General features: G+C 33.3%; 2 protein-coding genes across 4 annotated transcripts in view; both read right to left on the bottom strand.

The window, feature by feature from the left end:
• Nucleotides 1–17,063, bottom strand: part of LOC105339967 (tripartite motif-containing protein 3-like) — a 314,106-nt gene that overhangs the window by 273,526 nt on the left and 23,517 nt on the right. The window lies entirely within an intron of this gene.
• LOC105345302 (beta-1,3-galactosyltransferase 1) lies at nucleotides 373–17,022 on the bottom strand. Of its 3 annotated transcripts, none has more exons than XM_011453415.4 (2): nucleotides 16,776–17,022; nucleotides 373–2,199 (listed from the first exon to the last, which is right to left on the bottom strand). In XM_011453415.4, exon 2 carries the CDS (start codon nucleotides 2,142–2,144, stop codon nucleotides 1,035–1,037), a length of 1,110 nt encoding a protein of 369 aa, XP_011451717.2. In that variant the 5' UTR covers nucleotides 2,145–2,199; nucleotides 16,776–17,022; the 3' UTR covers nucleotides 373–1,034. The 3 variants fall into 3 exon arrangements, with proteins under 3 accessions (XP_011451717.2, XP_011451716.2, XP_034306736.1); XM_011453414.4 differs by lacking the exon at nucleotides 16,776–17,022 and adding an exon at nucleotides 11,553–11,991; XM_034450845.2 differs by lacking the exon at nucleotides 16,776–17,022 and adding an exon at nucleotides 5,251–5,274.

The following is a 17,063-nucleotide window of genomic DNA, read 5'->3' as shown; positions in this document are numbered from 1 at the left end:
TATTTGAGTAGGATAGGAAATTAGAACTATCTTAACAAGAGCTTGGACTTTGAGTAGTTGTGTCAAACATCAATGCGACGTACATTGTAGGCCTGTCTATTCCATTGCTGGCCACTTAGCCATCGCTTTTTGAAATCATTAAGACTACGCAATCAGTGCTTATTTCACTCGAAACCAGCGTCATATTTAACCTGTTTCGATGCAAGAAAAATATTATTACATCCTACTGAAAGTCAAAGGTCTTGTTAAAATGGTTCTAAAGTAAGGTATCCATCCTGCCATTGAAAAATAGGCCCGATACGCACATTCATGTACCCTCTTTATCGACTGAACTTGCTACGTACGAACAAGTAACTTAGATTTAAGAGCAAACAATTTTCAAAATTTTTTATTCATATTTTAAGGATAAAAACAATAACGAAATATCAAATATCAATTTTTTGATATTTATAAACTAAAACTATTGCGTCCATTAAAAATTTAACGACAACGTATAAATTGAAACTTGTCTAGCTTCAACATTGAACACTACTTATCGCTACGTAATTGTATAAAACGACACTTCATTTTTTAAAAACCCACTGAAATTAAAATCTTTGAGAATTTGTTCAGCAACCATTAACATTCTAAAATGAAAATGAAATGAAAGGCATGTGCCTTAATCTGAAATGATAATTATTCATGAACATGTAATTTGTTATTGTTATGAATACAAGAACTATAAAAGAAAAAATAAAAACAACACAGAAAACATGTACATCAATCAAAAGTGTAACTGTAAGATAAAAATTATCAATAATTTATCATTTAAAAAAACCAGTTTGGGTTATTCGAGTAGTTCATACATTTTAAAATTTTGTAAAGGAGAGATAACTCTAAGAAAAAAAAAACCAGTTTCGTTATTTCTATACAAAATATGCATGCAGTAATGGTGTGCAATTTAGTTTGATAAATAAAATATTTTTGTGCTGAGAAAAATGATATCACAAATACTGTATTTTTAATTAGTGAGTTTTAATATCCATCGTTGATCGTCAAGATTTTGCTGTTGTGGCATTCAGTGGAATCTCATTCATTCCGTTGATTAGATTCTTCCACATTTTATAAATAGAATTCAACTTCCCTATATGGAAAAATGCGTATTTGTTCTTGCTATTATTTCTTAATATATCGCTGACAATTTTGCCATTCAACATATAAAAGTCATTCCACCTCTTCTGTTTTACGTTGATAGCTTTGGCTAGAGCACCGGTTATGTAATAATCATCCACCCAAAAGAAAGGAGTAAAAAATGAGGCGTTGTACATTTTCTCACACACATCCACACTGAGAATAAATGCAGAACCGGAGCAGTATGGAGGGAAAAAATCCGGCTTGAAGTCCTTTTTGGGAATGTACCACTTACTTTTCTCGTCCCTGAGTACTTTCATTCTTACCCATTGATTGCACAGAATAAGGTTTTTGGTGCCATATTTGTTGACCGTTTGGTGTTTAATTTCGTCTACTATCTTGAAGAAATTGATCATAATATCATCGTCGGATTTAATGGCAAACGAAGCTTGCCGGCAGTGGTGGGTTATCCACTTGAGAGCGGCGATTCCTTTGTACGTTAAGTTTCTGTAGGAATCCATGAAGTCCTCCTGAACAATATCACCGTAATGGCTGTACTCCATTTTTATTTTCGTCATCACTTTGTCGTCTGCGACTTTACCGAGAACGAACACCAACCTGGCCTTGTATTTCTTTAGAAGGTGGGGATCCCCCCAGGTGTGTCGAATCGTCTGACGCTTCCGGAAGTTCGTCGGTGACGTATGGACGTACACGATGAAATATACATCTTTCCCAGCACACATATTCGCGGGATTTAAAATGTATTCGAAGTCATGAGGATTGACGATAGGCGGCGCTGTCGTCAGGTTTGATAATGATGATTTGATGACGTCATATCGTGTCGTCCGGTAGACGTCATTGGCTGCAAGAGTGGATTGTGAGTCGAGAACAAATTGTGAATCTAAATCATTTGAAAGCCGCTGCTTTAGTGTCAGAGATTTGTTGAGTTTTTGTATGAGGATTGTATACGATACCAAGACTATAATTAGGAGAACAATCGTCCCTTTATATAGAAATGGCGATCGTGGAAACATCGTACACCGGAAGTTCTATTTCACCATCTTGTTTCTCTCCTGTTATCTATAGATCCTAAAGAAAAAAAAAGAAAAATGGTAAAGATTATGTATGAATGTACATTAATAGCAAGAATCGCTCTTTATTAATAAGATGGCATGTGATGTTTAAATACTATCAATGGTTACTTCTACTAAAAGGTTCAACGTGGATCTATATATGATTCTTGTTTGGTGCGCTTCAATCTGCAGTGAGTTATAATTAAAAGGTTGGGTGTTTTTTTGGTCACAAACTAAATTGGTCTGTCAAAAATATAAAAAAAAAATACCAGATTTTCTATTTGTTTGACGATTTACAGATTTTTAAGGTACCTCACTACACCTACACTTATACTTTTTTAAGACAGTACGTCATAAGATGGCAATTTAAATGTTTTGTTAAACTGTTTATATCGTTCGATTAGGTTGTACATGTATATCGTCGTAGTTCAGTGGTTAAAGTATTAGGCGTCCGAATCGCAGATCATTAGTTCGAATCTGCCTGGAGCATTTGTTCATGTTTACTGAATTTTTTTGAAAATGAAATTTTTCATCCAAAATTGCACCTTTTTTGCTTATTAGACATATATACTTCTTATGCAATATAATATCTATCATAATAAGGATTTTTTCTGCTGATTTGAGAAAATATTTCACAGTGTAGTGAACCACCTTAAGAGACAAAACCTTATAAATACATAACACTTGTATTAAATACAAAACTTTTTATTTATTGAGTTTTCCCCTTAATGCTGTACATCTGTGAGAAAGGATAAATCAATGCAATGTTTAAGATTTGCAAGCAACTACAGGTAAAACTCTCGGTACATGTCATTGTGTATGTTCTGCAGCCAAATACATATATGTACCGAGAGTTTTGATATAGTCGATAATACATGCTGGAGTAGTAATTAACTTAAGAGCAATAAGACCAAAAATATTGCAAGGATTTTGAAACATAGAATTCATGTATAGGTCGGCTATTTATAACGGACGTACAAGAAAACAAGAAATACCATCAAATACAATTGGCATAGGATAAGAGCCCAACTTGTAGCAAAATCACCGGTGTATATCGAATAAACTGTACGTAACTACGCAATAAGGTATTCCAAGCTTTAATAGGGTTGTTTGGACGACTTTTAACCTTTTTTTCGTAAAGTCTATTAATACAAATACATGTAACTTAAAAATGATGAAGATTTTTTTATGCATGCATTATAAAAGCAAAGTTGTTGATCGTAACAATAACATTGTTTGAGAAAGCAATGACCCACCCATTTATGACGTATTTAGAGATATTCAGGGGACGGAAAGCTTCGATATTTAATCTTTACTTATGTAGAAAAAAAAACACGTTGTTGAGCTTTTGTTGTTACAGATTTTGGCAATCCTACATTTTACCTGAAATTGGGAGGTGTTTAAAATTTTACCGTTTTTTCATCGTATCGTTTCAAAAACTCGAACGGAAGACCTACTCGTTACTCTTACAGGATTGTATCTAGTATTATATTCATATATTTTTTTTTCATCAATCTCGGACTAAATCTCGCGAGATACGCTAGGAAAACAACTGGGACACTACTTTAGAACCGTAATGAATTCAGCGCCTCCGACGATAATTCACTTTGTTGAAGTTAATTAAGCATTCATGTAAGCAAAAGATCGTTAGCAAAAGATAGCTATACCGGCAAACAAATTGATTGGTCATAAGATATTAGGTCAATTTCCGTTTTCTTCCCCTGCAAATGGACTGTTACCACGACAAAGCAAAATCTATAGTGTGATGTCTTTTTATTGACATCGAACCAAGTATTTTCTCCTCTTTTCTTAGGCCTAGTCAAATTCATAAGTTAAAGGTGAAGCCATACCCATTTGATGTCTTTCTGGAACGGCTACTATATACTGTACAGATTATACTCAGTCCAACCCCCCAACCCCCAATCAAACCACCCCCCCCCCCAAAAAAAATTAATATAATTCCCAATTCTTTAAATAAGATTTCAATGTATTTTCTTCCCAAAATTGTTGAAAAAGACTGCTTTTAAAATATTGGTAAAAAACCTGGCACAATCATACATGTATATAAATAGCACAGACGTTTGTTTCATGCAGACAGTCTTTAAACTATACATTGTTTATAGTTACTACTGACCTCCTGTATGAAACACGCGCTTGTGATCATGAACTGGTAGGCATACTGAACCGTTATCGACTAAGGTCACTATAGTCAATGATTTATTAGAATTACGTACTTAAGCTTGGAACTGTGAAAGGTGCTTTGTTGTCCTGTTAAGCTAATAGTAAAGCTTGATTTTTGTGAAAAATATAAAGCGATGTCATTATTTAATAATTTTTAACGTCTTCCTTGGAAGACGGTATAAAGAGTTGAAATAATTTACAGTCTCCGGACTGTGCACTTCCTCTCCTTTGTGATTGGTAGAAAATACATGATGTGAAAATTTACATTTATTTCATTGGTTGATATACTGTTCAAGGGAGATCTGATGATCGTTTTTACGTACGGCTTAACAATTTTTGTAGATTTCAAATCTTAAAAAGTAAGAAAACGAAAGAACAATAAAAATGGCTCTTAGTGAAATTCAGGCTTTCATTTTTCTGTTAACTAGTTAAAAGCAATATTCTGTAACATCTATTGAAATAATTTGTTCTTTTCTTTTTGTTCTGATTATACAAATACCAATGAAATTTCATACGGTATGGCCAATATCAGAAACAATTTAGTAAATTAAATACGGTGAAACTAATATCAGTAAAACTGAATGATACTGAATGCAGTTGTATTAACTTTGATTTTACAACAGTGATTCAACCATTCCTAAGATCTCTTTTTTCTACTACAGTCAATTTCAAATAAATAACACACTGTAAATAATTTTCAATTTTATGCACGCACGCTTAAAAGGCACATATTTTTAAAAAAAAGTTCGGCACGCTATTGCATGGAGAAGAAGGCGACATTAATTTACATAAAAAATAATTAAATTGTCTTTGATATCTTATTGCTGTTAAGAGTTTGCTCTAAAGACGGTAAGCTTTTTTAAAAAGCTAAACTTGTTAACATTACCCTTGATATGTCCCTAGGAGCTGCCATCTTGGGTCCAGTGCACTTTTCCTAACAAAGGGTTATAATTCTACCTTAGATTTCAAGCAAAAAAGCAAAGAGAGATAACGTTTACAGTAAATTAAGTAAAATTTCTGATTCAAATAAACAGCTTCTATTCGTCAGGTCTGTCATTTAGCATGCATGTTAAAGTCATTAAAATTAATCCCAAAAAAAGGCATCACATTATCATTATTTTGGGAAAGGTGAATTTCAGTTTTAAAAAGTTATTTGGTGAGATGCCCCAAATCAGTCATTATCTTATTTTGAAAACAGCTGGGAGATATTTAGTTTCATTTGATTTGAACATATTTTATCATGCAAATAAACATTTACTTAAACAGATTAGGCAGCAGGCAATGCCTATGTAAGCCTTCTCAATAAGGTGCAAGGTAATACACATATAAAGTGCAAGATATAAATGAAAAATTAAATAATACCCTTATTTATATAGATTGGTATGATGAAGCATAAAAATATATGCATAAAAATATATTTTCAGATGGGCAAGAAAAAGAAAGGTTCGCAAAAACTGGTTTAGTTTCATTTAAGTTATGATACCACATATTTTCATTGTTTGCATGATTCTTGGGTGAACTAGTTCTAATCACATATCTTGAATATCAGTATCTCTATGCACATGGTAGTTACGTTTGCGTAACCATCCCAGTTAACACGTATAGCCAGACAAATGGGGATAAAAGATTAAGAAACCAATGATAATGACAACCGACATTGACAATGACACGTATAAATATCAGATTACTTGGTATTTACATAGAACAATGCAAAAATTGATCAATAAAATTTCTAACCGTTCACAGCGTGTATAGTATGTGATATTCATATTACAGTTTTTTTTTCTAAATTATCCATCGCCCCACGTTAACTCTCAGAATGTTCTAATAAACTTGAGCTAATTTTAATTAAACCAAATTTTAATAAATCCCAAACCCGCCTTGAATCATTGTCCCTTATCACACACACCCCTCTCAAAATCGTATTTGAAAAAACTTAAAATCAAGGGCGTCGGAACAGAGGCAGCGTTCACAACACGATCAGGTCCTATATCTATATAAACAAAACTTCTGTAAGTTGTCAAATTAATCAAATAATTATCTCACTAAATTACATACAACTATAAAAAGGACTTGAAAATTAATCTGGAAAACCCATTTTAGAACACAAAAAAAAAACCTGCAACCGAAGCAACTCTTAACCATGCCAAGACCAAAGAAACACTGGGGGTTAATAATCCAGGGAAGATAACTCTGTGTGAAATAAATGCGTCGGATCAACATGCAGCTTCGCATGTTTTAACTGTGATATATCAGAGAGAGAGAGAGAGAGAGAGAGAGAGAGAGAGAGAGAGAGAGAGAGAGAGAGAGAGAGAGAGAGAGAGAGAGAGAGAGAGAGAGAGAATGAGAGAGAGAGAGAGAGAGAGAGAGAGAGAGAGAGAGAGTATCATTTTTAGACCGTGTCTTTTTAAATAATAATCAAAGTACTGAAAGTACTGAAAAGCGCTAAGTCGGGAAGAAAGTGTTAAAAATATATCGATTGATATGAAAATACATGTAAAGAATCATATTGTTAGTTATTGAGAAAAATGCACTTACTCAGAATTCTGAAATGATGTAGAATTTGGATATGTCTCAGTTATAGAATGCAAATTTGTTTTAATGATTAATGCATGTTGTCGTGTTACAGTGAAAACAAAACGCTGATGACTTTTTAAAAAATCATAATAAACATGATAAAAGCATTTCGCAATAAATGTAAGTGTATCTTTATTTTGAGGCATAGAATGATTTATCCATTTGACTGTAAAGTCAAAATTTCCAATTTACAATATAACAATCTGCCTTAAAGCATGTTTAAAAATGCTTGATTTTAAAATTTTAGCAATTTTTGGAAATCGAGGTCATTTGTTTTTGTTAATTTAATACTGGTAGAACAAATGCATCTGCAGGCAGGATAACTTGAAGATAATTAAGTTCTCCCTACTGCATAGTTATTATATTTCCAGAGTACGACTTCTCCATGATACGACTTCTCCAGCATCCGCCAGTAGGTGGCGGTATATAGGAAACGCGAAAACGAAAGTGGAAGTACATTTAGAAATCTGGCGACAAAAAAGCGCTGCAGCTATGCTTAGCGCTTTAAAAAAGGAGGTACTGATAAATTAATTGACATCCGCTAGCACGTAATCAAGCCAGTTTGATCCGGACTATTTCTATATACCTCAGTACAGAAGTACACAACAATCGTTAATCACATGGATTTCATCTTTACATCTAAATGAGTTTGGTTTAAATTTCAAAAGGTATCTGATCTTGCAAAGATTGCCTTTCAAGTTTCAACCCTCGACACCCCTGATAAAAACTGTGTCATTTAACATTAACCCCCCAGACGTATATTACTATTAGAGTTATGAAGTGCCTTGTACACAGTTCTCGAACCTTTAATTAAAAAAGGCGGAAATCTACACACGTTGCATGTGCGCTACCTGAAGATCAAGGTAACACTCGAACTGATTGATAGCTGGGTATGACCAAAGTAAATTCCCACATATGCTAGTATGTATATAGTTACAGAAAACAAAACTATGAAAGAGAACGCAAACTAATATATGTTACATTTCAGCAGTATGGCACATTCATGTATATATTGTAAATCATTCAAAATGTGTGCATTAGAAAAAAACCCCGACATATTGAAAGACGAATGTGCTGGACGGAAAGTCTTTGAAATAAAATTACCGCTTTGTGATTTTCGTTAATGGATAAAAACATGTCCTCAACACGCAGTAAAAATGCATGTTACAAAAATGTCGCACCGCCATCTTGATGATTAGTGATAGTATCTACACTGTACCTTATAATCTCTTTCTCTGTGCAAGTTAAACGCCGTCTTTTCATACATGTAAAAGTGTATGCGAACAGGAAATTTAGAAAAGTAAACTCTCAAAATCGTTGAATTTGTTAGGTATTTTTAAAAAAAAATATGCTAATGCATGGCAATGCTAATTATAAAATAGTCAGTTTTAGAAAATAATTACCCATATTTCCTTCATACATGTATATCATAGGAGGAAGATTCCACTTCCCTATTCACATCCCCATTTTTATGCTATACATGAGAGTTTTGATTTTATGATTTTTTTAAAATGATGATATAAATAATATTACTGATATCACTGATAGGAGAACAATATGAATCAATTTTAACAGGCCCATCTTCCCAAATCCCCAAAATATACCCACAACTGACCGATATTTTTTTACAAGAAGGTCATGGCTACTTTGAACCCCCCCCCCCCCCCCCCCCCCAATGTTTAATGTAAAAGCACTTATGTAATAATTTTGAAGTACAAGAATATTTAACAAATGCAAATACTGTATAAGTACAATTTATAAGTAAATATCGTTTATCCTCTCATCAACTTGAGATTGGGCGTGGCAGATTTTATGAATATAACATCCATAGAAATGAGAGAGTTTGTTCACTAGATCACAGACTGAAAATGAGTTTCATTTTATTTTAATCTGTTCATTTTAAAAGAAATAAGAAAGTTGTATGTTAAAATGTATTACTATAAAAAGCCTTCTGTCTTTAAACCTTTTTCAATTACTCTTGACAAAGAATATCAAAGAGTTGTATAAATGCTCAAACTTACGATACAAATATAATAATTGTTTTTGTGTTGTTTTGAGAATATACTCTTCATAATCCTGTTTACTTTTATCATGTACATTTTGCACACTGCTTTGTATACGCTGCTATGTGCACCCGCAGAATAATATAAGATTGCGATGTTTTTAAAAAATGTCTACATATGTTTGTTCACTTTAATTAAGTATATAATGTTAACGCTTAAGGAATTTGATGTCAGCAATATGTGTCCCAACCTGACCCTTCTTAATTAAATTAGGTCACGCATACCCGGCATTCTTTATCGATCAGTCACTACCCTCAATACTGCAATTTAAAACCCCATGGACGATTTCTACCGTGCGCGTGCCTATCCATACTACCCGGTATGCATGCCCCCCCCCTCCCCTAATTCCAACAAGTATACTGTATAAATTATTGATCTCATTAAATGTTCATCTGATAAAATATTTTCTTTTACTAATTTTCTATCTAAAGTTTGCAAATTGATTAATGTATAACCATATTCATGTGTATTCACCAACCAAGGGCCCTCGGGGACAAAACACAGTTAAAAAAATAAATAAATAAAATTTTATTATTCTACATTATATGCTCATGTCACTATAATAAATAGATTACCACCTTTATATTCCTGATCATAACAGATAATTGGTGGATTCACTCAATTTGATCCAAATATTTTCTGTAGATCTATGTAATATGATTTATATGTATAAATGAATTATGCATGTATCTCAAGCAATAAGGATGATTAAACCAAACTGCAATACACTAAAAAACATTCAAAGAGCAGAAGATATCATTACAGGGGTTGAATAATTAATTATATAAAGCATAAAAATGCTTACGGAAGGAAATCCAATAGATGTAACGTTAAACACATAATACTTGGTACTTATTTATAATATCAACATTTTTCTGAGTTTTTGCCCGACAGTGATAACACTTTATGTACCGATTTTGTTTTATACAATAGACATGCCAAAAAATTCAAATTACGTAAAAATTGGGCGCAAGCGAAGTTTGTTTATTAATATTCAAATATTTAACAGTACAATTGCCGAAAATTATATAAATATAAGTAATAAGGAATCATTCTTTGAGTGTAATGCGATAATAATTTCGGTCGCGGCGTGGTCAAATCCATCGTGAAGCTCTTTGAGCTTTGTTGAATTTGATCACGCCCCGACCGAAATCATCACCTCATAATGCTCAAAAAATGATTCCTTATTCCTTAATTCAACATCTGTCATAGAGAGAGAGAGAGAGAGAGAGAGAGAGAGAGAGAGAGAGAGAGAGAGAGAGAGAGAGAGAGAGAGAGAGAGAGAGAGAGAGAGAGAGATGTTCTCACGTGTTTCTTATAATGGCCACATAAGTAAATAAAAGAAAAAATATTTATCATTGAAATGAACAGTTAAATCAATACCAAACCGTTCTATTTATTGATATATGCCTTGTACATTGTTTTCCTGGAAAGGGTGAGACGAACTTACAAGAGGAGAAACGAGGTTACGTAGGGTCTAACATGTGTAAATATTCAGATATAACCAATACAAACGCTTATTTCCGGGGAATTAGTCGCATCCTTCCTTGTTAAAATGAAACTAAAACGATGTGCGCGGCATTCAACCAAGAGTGAAATGGGGAAATACACATTATGTTGAAACACGTTTCTTTAATTCATTTAAGGTCATTGAATTCCCGATAGATTGAAGGCACACACATTTTATTATCTTTTTTATTACCAAAGATCATATGGGAGGAAAAATCGTGAGTCTGGTATTTGACAATGCCATTATATATTCATGCGTACACATGCATATTACAAATATATAATTCATGAGTGAAAATGAACACTTTTTTCATCTCCACCCTGCCCTTTACACCACACCCCAGACGCACCGTCTCGACCCAAGTACTAACTGTAAAAGATTATAAAATGGTTCGAATTGTATAATAATGTCACATATTACTTGTACTAAAACAGTTCATGCTGTATTCCTGGCTGTCGTACTGTCTTTAAAACTCTAAAGGGGGTTTTATCGTTTATTATCATATGGTATAATGAGATGTCAACAAACCCCGGTTTTAACATTTCGGTGGATATCAAACGTATGTAGCTAGCTAGCGAACAATAATACACATGAACGTTACAGCTTCAGAAGAAAAGGAACAGCTATAGCCGAAAAAATTCTTCTCATGCCAGCTTCTGTATTGAAAGCCGACACGTTGCAGTCTATATTCATGAAGTTGAAATTAACACCACAAAGAAAGATTTTTTTTTAGGGGGGGGGATTTAAATGAACAACATTTACTATGAAATTCTACAACCTGCATTTGATTCACAACCTGTCATCCGTGCGATATGTTACATTGTTCAAATGGCCACACCAGGATTTAAAAATCTAAACAAATACCTCGACACCTCGATCCATGATCAATGATTTTTAAAATGTTTTTATTTTAGGCCAGTGGCCTGATTAACGTGCCAACAGATCAAACCATTTAATCGAAGGGGCTTAAAATTTGACGTCTGCTTGCAAACGGGAATAATAAAAGAAACATACTTGATGAAAGAAAGATTGGTTTACCTGACAATGAAATGATCTGTTCTGGGCATCCTATGTAACGTTTTAACACGCCAAGTACCGACTCTGTAGCATTTTACCATCCGATATATGAGAATGAATGATCCCCAAAATCAACAATGTCCGTGATCATGTGTTATTAGGCTGGCGAATGCATGTGTTCTCCCGTCGATGAAATATTTCCGGTACATACTTAACGGCTTATGGCACACAACAAAAGTTAACTTATAAGTCCATTTGTGACGCGGTTAAAACAGTTTTTAAAAGGCTCCGACAACAACACTTGTTTTCAAATTTATACTTGAATATACTATCACGTTAAACACAACTGTTCTTGTCCAATGTCGATTAACAAAGCTGAATGGGGGCGTGATTCGAGCTTTGAGGGCTGTGTGTGGTTCATATCTTCTTACTCAAATAAAAGGCTTAGCGCGCTATCTAAACGTTCGAAGCTGATAGTTTCTTTGTCACAGTCACGTGGTTCATAGATGAAGAAAATTATCACTGACATTTACAAATGCATCTGGCAAACACACAGTGTTTTAATCACAACTGACAAGCTAATTATTATTTTTTTGGATCATTGATGTAGAGTTGCACTTTGCAATGTTAGGGTAATTATTGCACGTTTTACATCATACACCCAACGTAACTTTCACTATAAACTTGATTCGTTTACGACAACGTGAATGTAACACCATTGTTACATATATGTTACACTAAGTTTACAATTAAAATGTTTACATTTTACATTTACGTGCAAAAAATGAAAATGTAACGTAAATGTAAATTTTTGCAGGATTGCCACTTGACAATTGTAGTTATAATTTCCTACAGAACTAATAAGTTAAAAAAGAAAACGTTCACCCCTATTACGTTTTACGTGGTTCTCGGATGTTTTAGCCCACCGTGTAACCCAGTACATCGAAAACAATATTTCGACGGAGTTACAGTGTAGCTAAACAATGTCTTTGGCTTGACTTTCAAAACAGCTGAAAACATCGCTTTTACGTTTCAAATATTAATTAAAATTGAATTAAACTCTTTTAAGTGGATTATTCTTGCGTTACCGTAGTTTAGACAAACAATTGCTTCTATTTTCTCATTTATCTGTCTGGGGCATCCTTCAGGCTTGACACAAATTGAAGTGTTCATTTTTGACTCAGACATTCCTTAGACAAGGGGTAACTTATCTCTGGATGTCCGGTTTCCATGATAGAAGTTGTTATAGCTTGTAGACGACACCGGGTATTAGTTTGTACCGGTGTACACATACAAGTTGAATTAGTAAAATGGGAAGATTACGTGCTTTGGATCATCTGTACAGTGTATATATATATATATTTTGCAATCAGTTAGATTAAAGGGACAATGTAGTCATGAGCAATGGGGAAGGGATGGGCGGGAGGGGGAGTTTCATGTTTTATCTATGACAGATGAATATGACCAATTAAAATGATAGTTAATATTCATATCAAGCGGAGCATGCTATTAATGCGGTCTCTCTCTCTCTCTCTCTCTCTCTCTCTCTCTCTCTCTCTCTCTCTCTCTCTCTCTCTCTCGTGCACTTCATATAAAATATGTTTTCATGAATCTCTCTCTCTTCAAAATTTAACCTTAATCGTTCCACAATTAATGAAAGTGAAACTGTTCAGACTATAAGAATCAATATACAAAAAAATTATACATACGATTATGTATTCCGCATATCCCTTTTCTTTATTTCCTTAAAAAGCTTATTACGACATGCATTATATTCTTTCATTTTATCGTAAATGTTACAGTCATTGTATACAATATAGAACAAAGAACTTGAATGTTTTGTTCGAATCCAAACTTAAAATAATTTATATCGGTATTTCATACCATATAGCACTTAAAATCAATACCATACATGCAGTGTAATTTTAAAGAAATCACTTAATTATCTCGGTGATTTCTAATTACAAAAAAGTCCTGTCGTATTTATTTTAAAAAATCGATAACTAACTGACATAACATACTTTATACAGGCATCATGTTAATTTTACAAAAACAATGTTATATTTAGGAGAGATTTATGCCGCTATATTACAATAATTTGTCCGTAATTGCGTGAATTTCGATTAATAAAAAATGTTTTTAATTGTTATTATCAACTTAAAAAGGGAATAAACAAATGTATCGTAAATCAGATATAGATCTTCATAAATGTACATTTACTACTTCTCTCATAATCAGAAGATCTTTTCGTTTTATCACAAAATCTTCTCTTTGATGTACTAGTATTCGAAAGAATCATGTCGAAATTAAGAATTTTTTTTATCCTAGTTACTGGATAACTTTGTCAAAATAAGGAATCTTTAATTATTATAATTGTGTTATTTTTTTAATTCGTCCATATGGAGTATTGTTTATGTTGTTCATTTTTTTTTCTGTTCCCTACCTTAATTTACACGACTCATCTTCCATGCATATTATATCTTTCTCACAAGTGAACCCTTCCGATCCCCTCCATATAAACTTTTCTGTTATGTGTATAAAGATATTGAAAGTAAACAAATCAATTTAACACTTTAACTTTCGTCATTTTTCTCTCCTTTTATCAATAAAATCGAATTTGTGAAAGATTAACATTTTCGGATAACTTTTATGTACATGTATATATGTATATATTAACGGGGTTTTTTTTTTTGCTCTATTTACTTTCAACGATGGTAAACATTATAGCCTTTAGTCCTCCATTTTTAATCATGGCTTTTGAACAAATCTTTTGTTTATAAAAAACAGACATATACTTATATGTAAAATGTCGATATTCTTGTGGCTCTATATACCGATAGTCTTTCACTGTGTTTCTGAAATTCTTTTGAGAGGCACTGATAGACTGCTCTCGTATGTGTATGCTTGAATATAAATTAACCCCTTCGTCAAATGGTTCTCTGCACGCTATGCGCAACAGAGCTATTAAAATCTGATCTGTGTTGTCAGGATAAGTTCGCTCGATATCCAGGAAATTTGTTCTCCTATTGAGCAGACAGTTAGAGACACTTTAAGTACCATGTATTATGCAAGGAGAAATTGCTAACTTAATTATTTGGTATATGGTCCAATATTGCATCGATCTCTGGCCCATTATAGACTATAGCATGCATACACAGTGGTCAAGATTTTTACTCTATACCATGAGGTTTGGTATTTGTGCATCAATGTTTGCAAATTCCCAACTAATGCACCCTGGCTCTATACACTTTACACAGTTTTTCCGTATACAAAACTACATGTACCAGAAATTGCATTTATAATGCAGTTACATATACATGCACGTATTTATATGTAGTATTATGTATACCATTGACTAGGAACAGTATTTTTCAGAAATCATGGAATAGCCAGTGTACTTCGATTTTTCAGATTTTAGCGAAACCTCAAAAACGAATAAAACTCCAATTAAAATCAATATTGGTATTCAAAGTCCAAAATATACTTTAAGTCTATTTAGAATAATAAAAGTCCCTTAATCAATTAACATGCCATATTCCATATTACTATAGCTTGTCTTATATTAACATTGAACTCGCAGAAGGTTTTCTTTTCTTTTAATTTTTCACAGATTATAGAAATTTCGACGATTTAGGCCGGTTTTATTTTTAAAGTCATACATCTTTTTGAATTAATTTCTGTCAATCTCAGAATTCCCGAAGCCATGAATAATACATAATAAAATGCACCAACATTCTCACAAACCGAAAAAAACACGTTCAGTATACTTCAAATATTTTCTAACGAGTGAGCAATGTGGTCAATTAAACGTTATACAATACAATGATGAAAACTGAATAAAACGCAAAAGTGCGCGGGATCTCATTTTAAGGCAGTCAACATTTGCACGCAAATATTTCATTAATTTATCTCGAGATGCAGAATATTATCAGTTGTTATGAAAATGGTCGAAGGTAGGTTTTATGTTTAGTGTACGCTTTTGTTCCGTTTCTTCGTTTTTAAATTTTCTGTTAGACCTATTCAAAAAAATCAATGTACCTTAATCGTCCACATATGACACATGGTATCTGCGTATAGTGTAAAATAGAAAAGATATTGATGTCGTAAAATTGAGACATTGTTTAAACAGTTAGCTTTTTCTGTATCTGTTTACGACATACCCAGGGCATGCTTCTGTTTAGGTAAACAAGAAGGAGACCGAAATATGTTTAATCAACAATTTTAATAAAACAATAAAAATGCTTTTTGGTGATTAATGTTGGTGTAAAGGTATTGGGGGGAAAATACTGAACTGCGTCTCTCTCTCTCTCTCTCTCTCTCTCTCTCTCTCTCTCTCTCTCTCTCTCTCTCTCTCTCTCTCTCTCTCATGTATATATAAAAACATTTACATGTATGGTGTCTGTTTTATACATTCATGGCGGTACAAAGAGTAACAAACCCTAGGTTCAAGTATTGGGGATGGGGTTCTTCTTTCTTTAAAAAGCCTTGCGTAATCACCTTACACGACTTTTGTCTTTTATAATTTAAAAGTGCATTGTTCTCAGCTCTAAGCTGTATACATGTATATATAAATTATTATCAATTCAACGCTTAAAATATTATTTTTACCGGTACAAATGTCAATAACGTTTTTTTTTCTTCTTTTTGTTTTATAAGAACTTAAAACGGCACTTAAGTTGCCATATGATAAAGATTTTTGCTCCTCATTTAATATCCATGTACACTTCACTTTTCTATAGACAACTTGTGACATGCAATAACGATAAAGAAAATGAAAGGAAAATTAAAAGGATTGAAATTTGAGACTTTTTTTAATGGAAGATTGGCTGCACGTACACGTAGATTATAGTTAGAAGATAAATGCAATACTGGAATGAGTCTTGAAATCGGTGGTTTTGTTTATTCTATATGACCCCCTCCCCCAACCCGATATGCATGTGTACACGTAGAGTGCGATACCCCATGTAGGCTCGAAACGTCGTTTTTTAAGGCGAAAGGGTCAGAAGCTAGGGGCGCAGACAAAGAGTGAGGGGCCAATAAATTAGCTTGCAATTTTATTTTTACAAGACTATAAATAATTCAGTATCAAAGAAATATATGATCTCGATCGTTAAAAATAACGATGAGGCCAAGCTTGACTACGAAGTTTTTACCCCCCCCCCCCTTCCCCCGATGATATACATCCTTAACTGATTCACGATTCTTCTTGATCAAAGAACAAAAGAGAGATACATATATACTTACCCACAAACACCGTATGGCTGATCACAGTCATGGAATATCATACATCGGAATGGATTCCCAATTTTTGGTGTAAAATCTAGAATCCAAACTCTGAATAGTCACACTTTCATATCGAAGATTAATACAGAGCATAAGACGATACTGATTCAAATGCTAATTTCATCGGGAACTCCATCTCAGATAGAGGGAAGCACACAAACAGAAAAAACAAAATGTTTCGATCGGAGACCACATTACCCTCTACGTGCGTATTCCCCAATCGATATCAGAAGAAGGCTGCTGATCCAA

Source organism: Magallana gigas, chromosome 4, assembly GCF_963853765.1.
Source record: "Magallana gigas chromosome 4, xbMagGiga1.1, whole genome shotgun sequence".
Classification (NCBI taxonomy): domain Eukaryota; kingdom Metazoa; phylum Mollusca; class Bivalvia; order Ostreida; family Ostreidae; genus Magallana; species Magallana gigas.
This window is presented reverse-complemented; position numbering and strand designations above follow the sequence as displayed.

Bases quoted from the DNA above. Each gene is read 5' to 3' on its own strand.
- LOC105345302 (XM_011453415.4), bottom strand. From the start codon at position 2,144: ATGTTTCCACGATCGCCATTTCTATATAAAGGGACGATTGTTCTCCTA.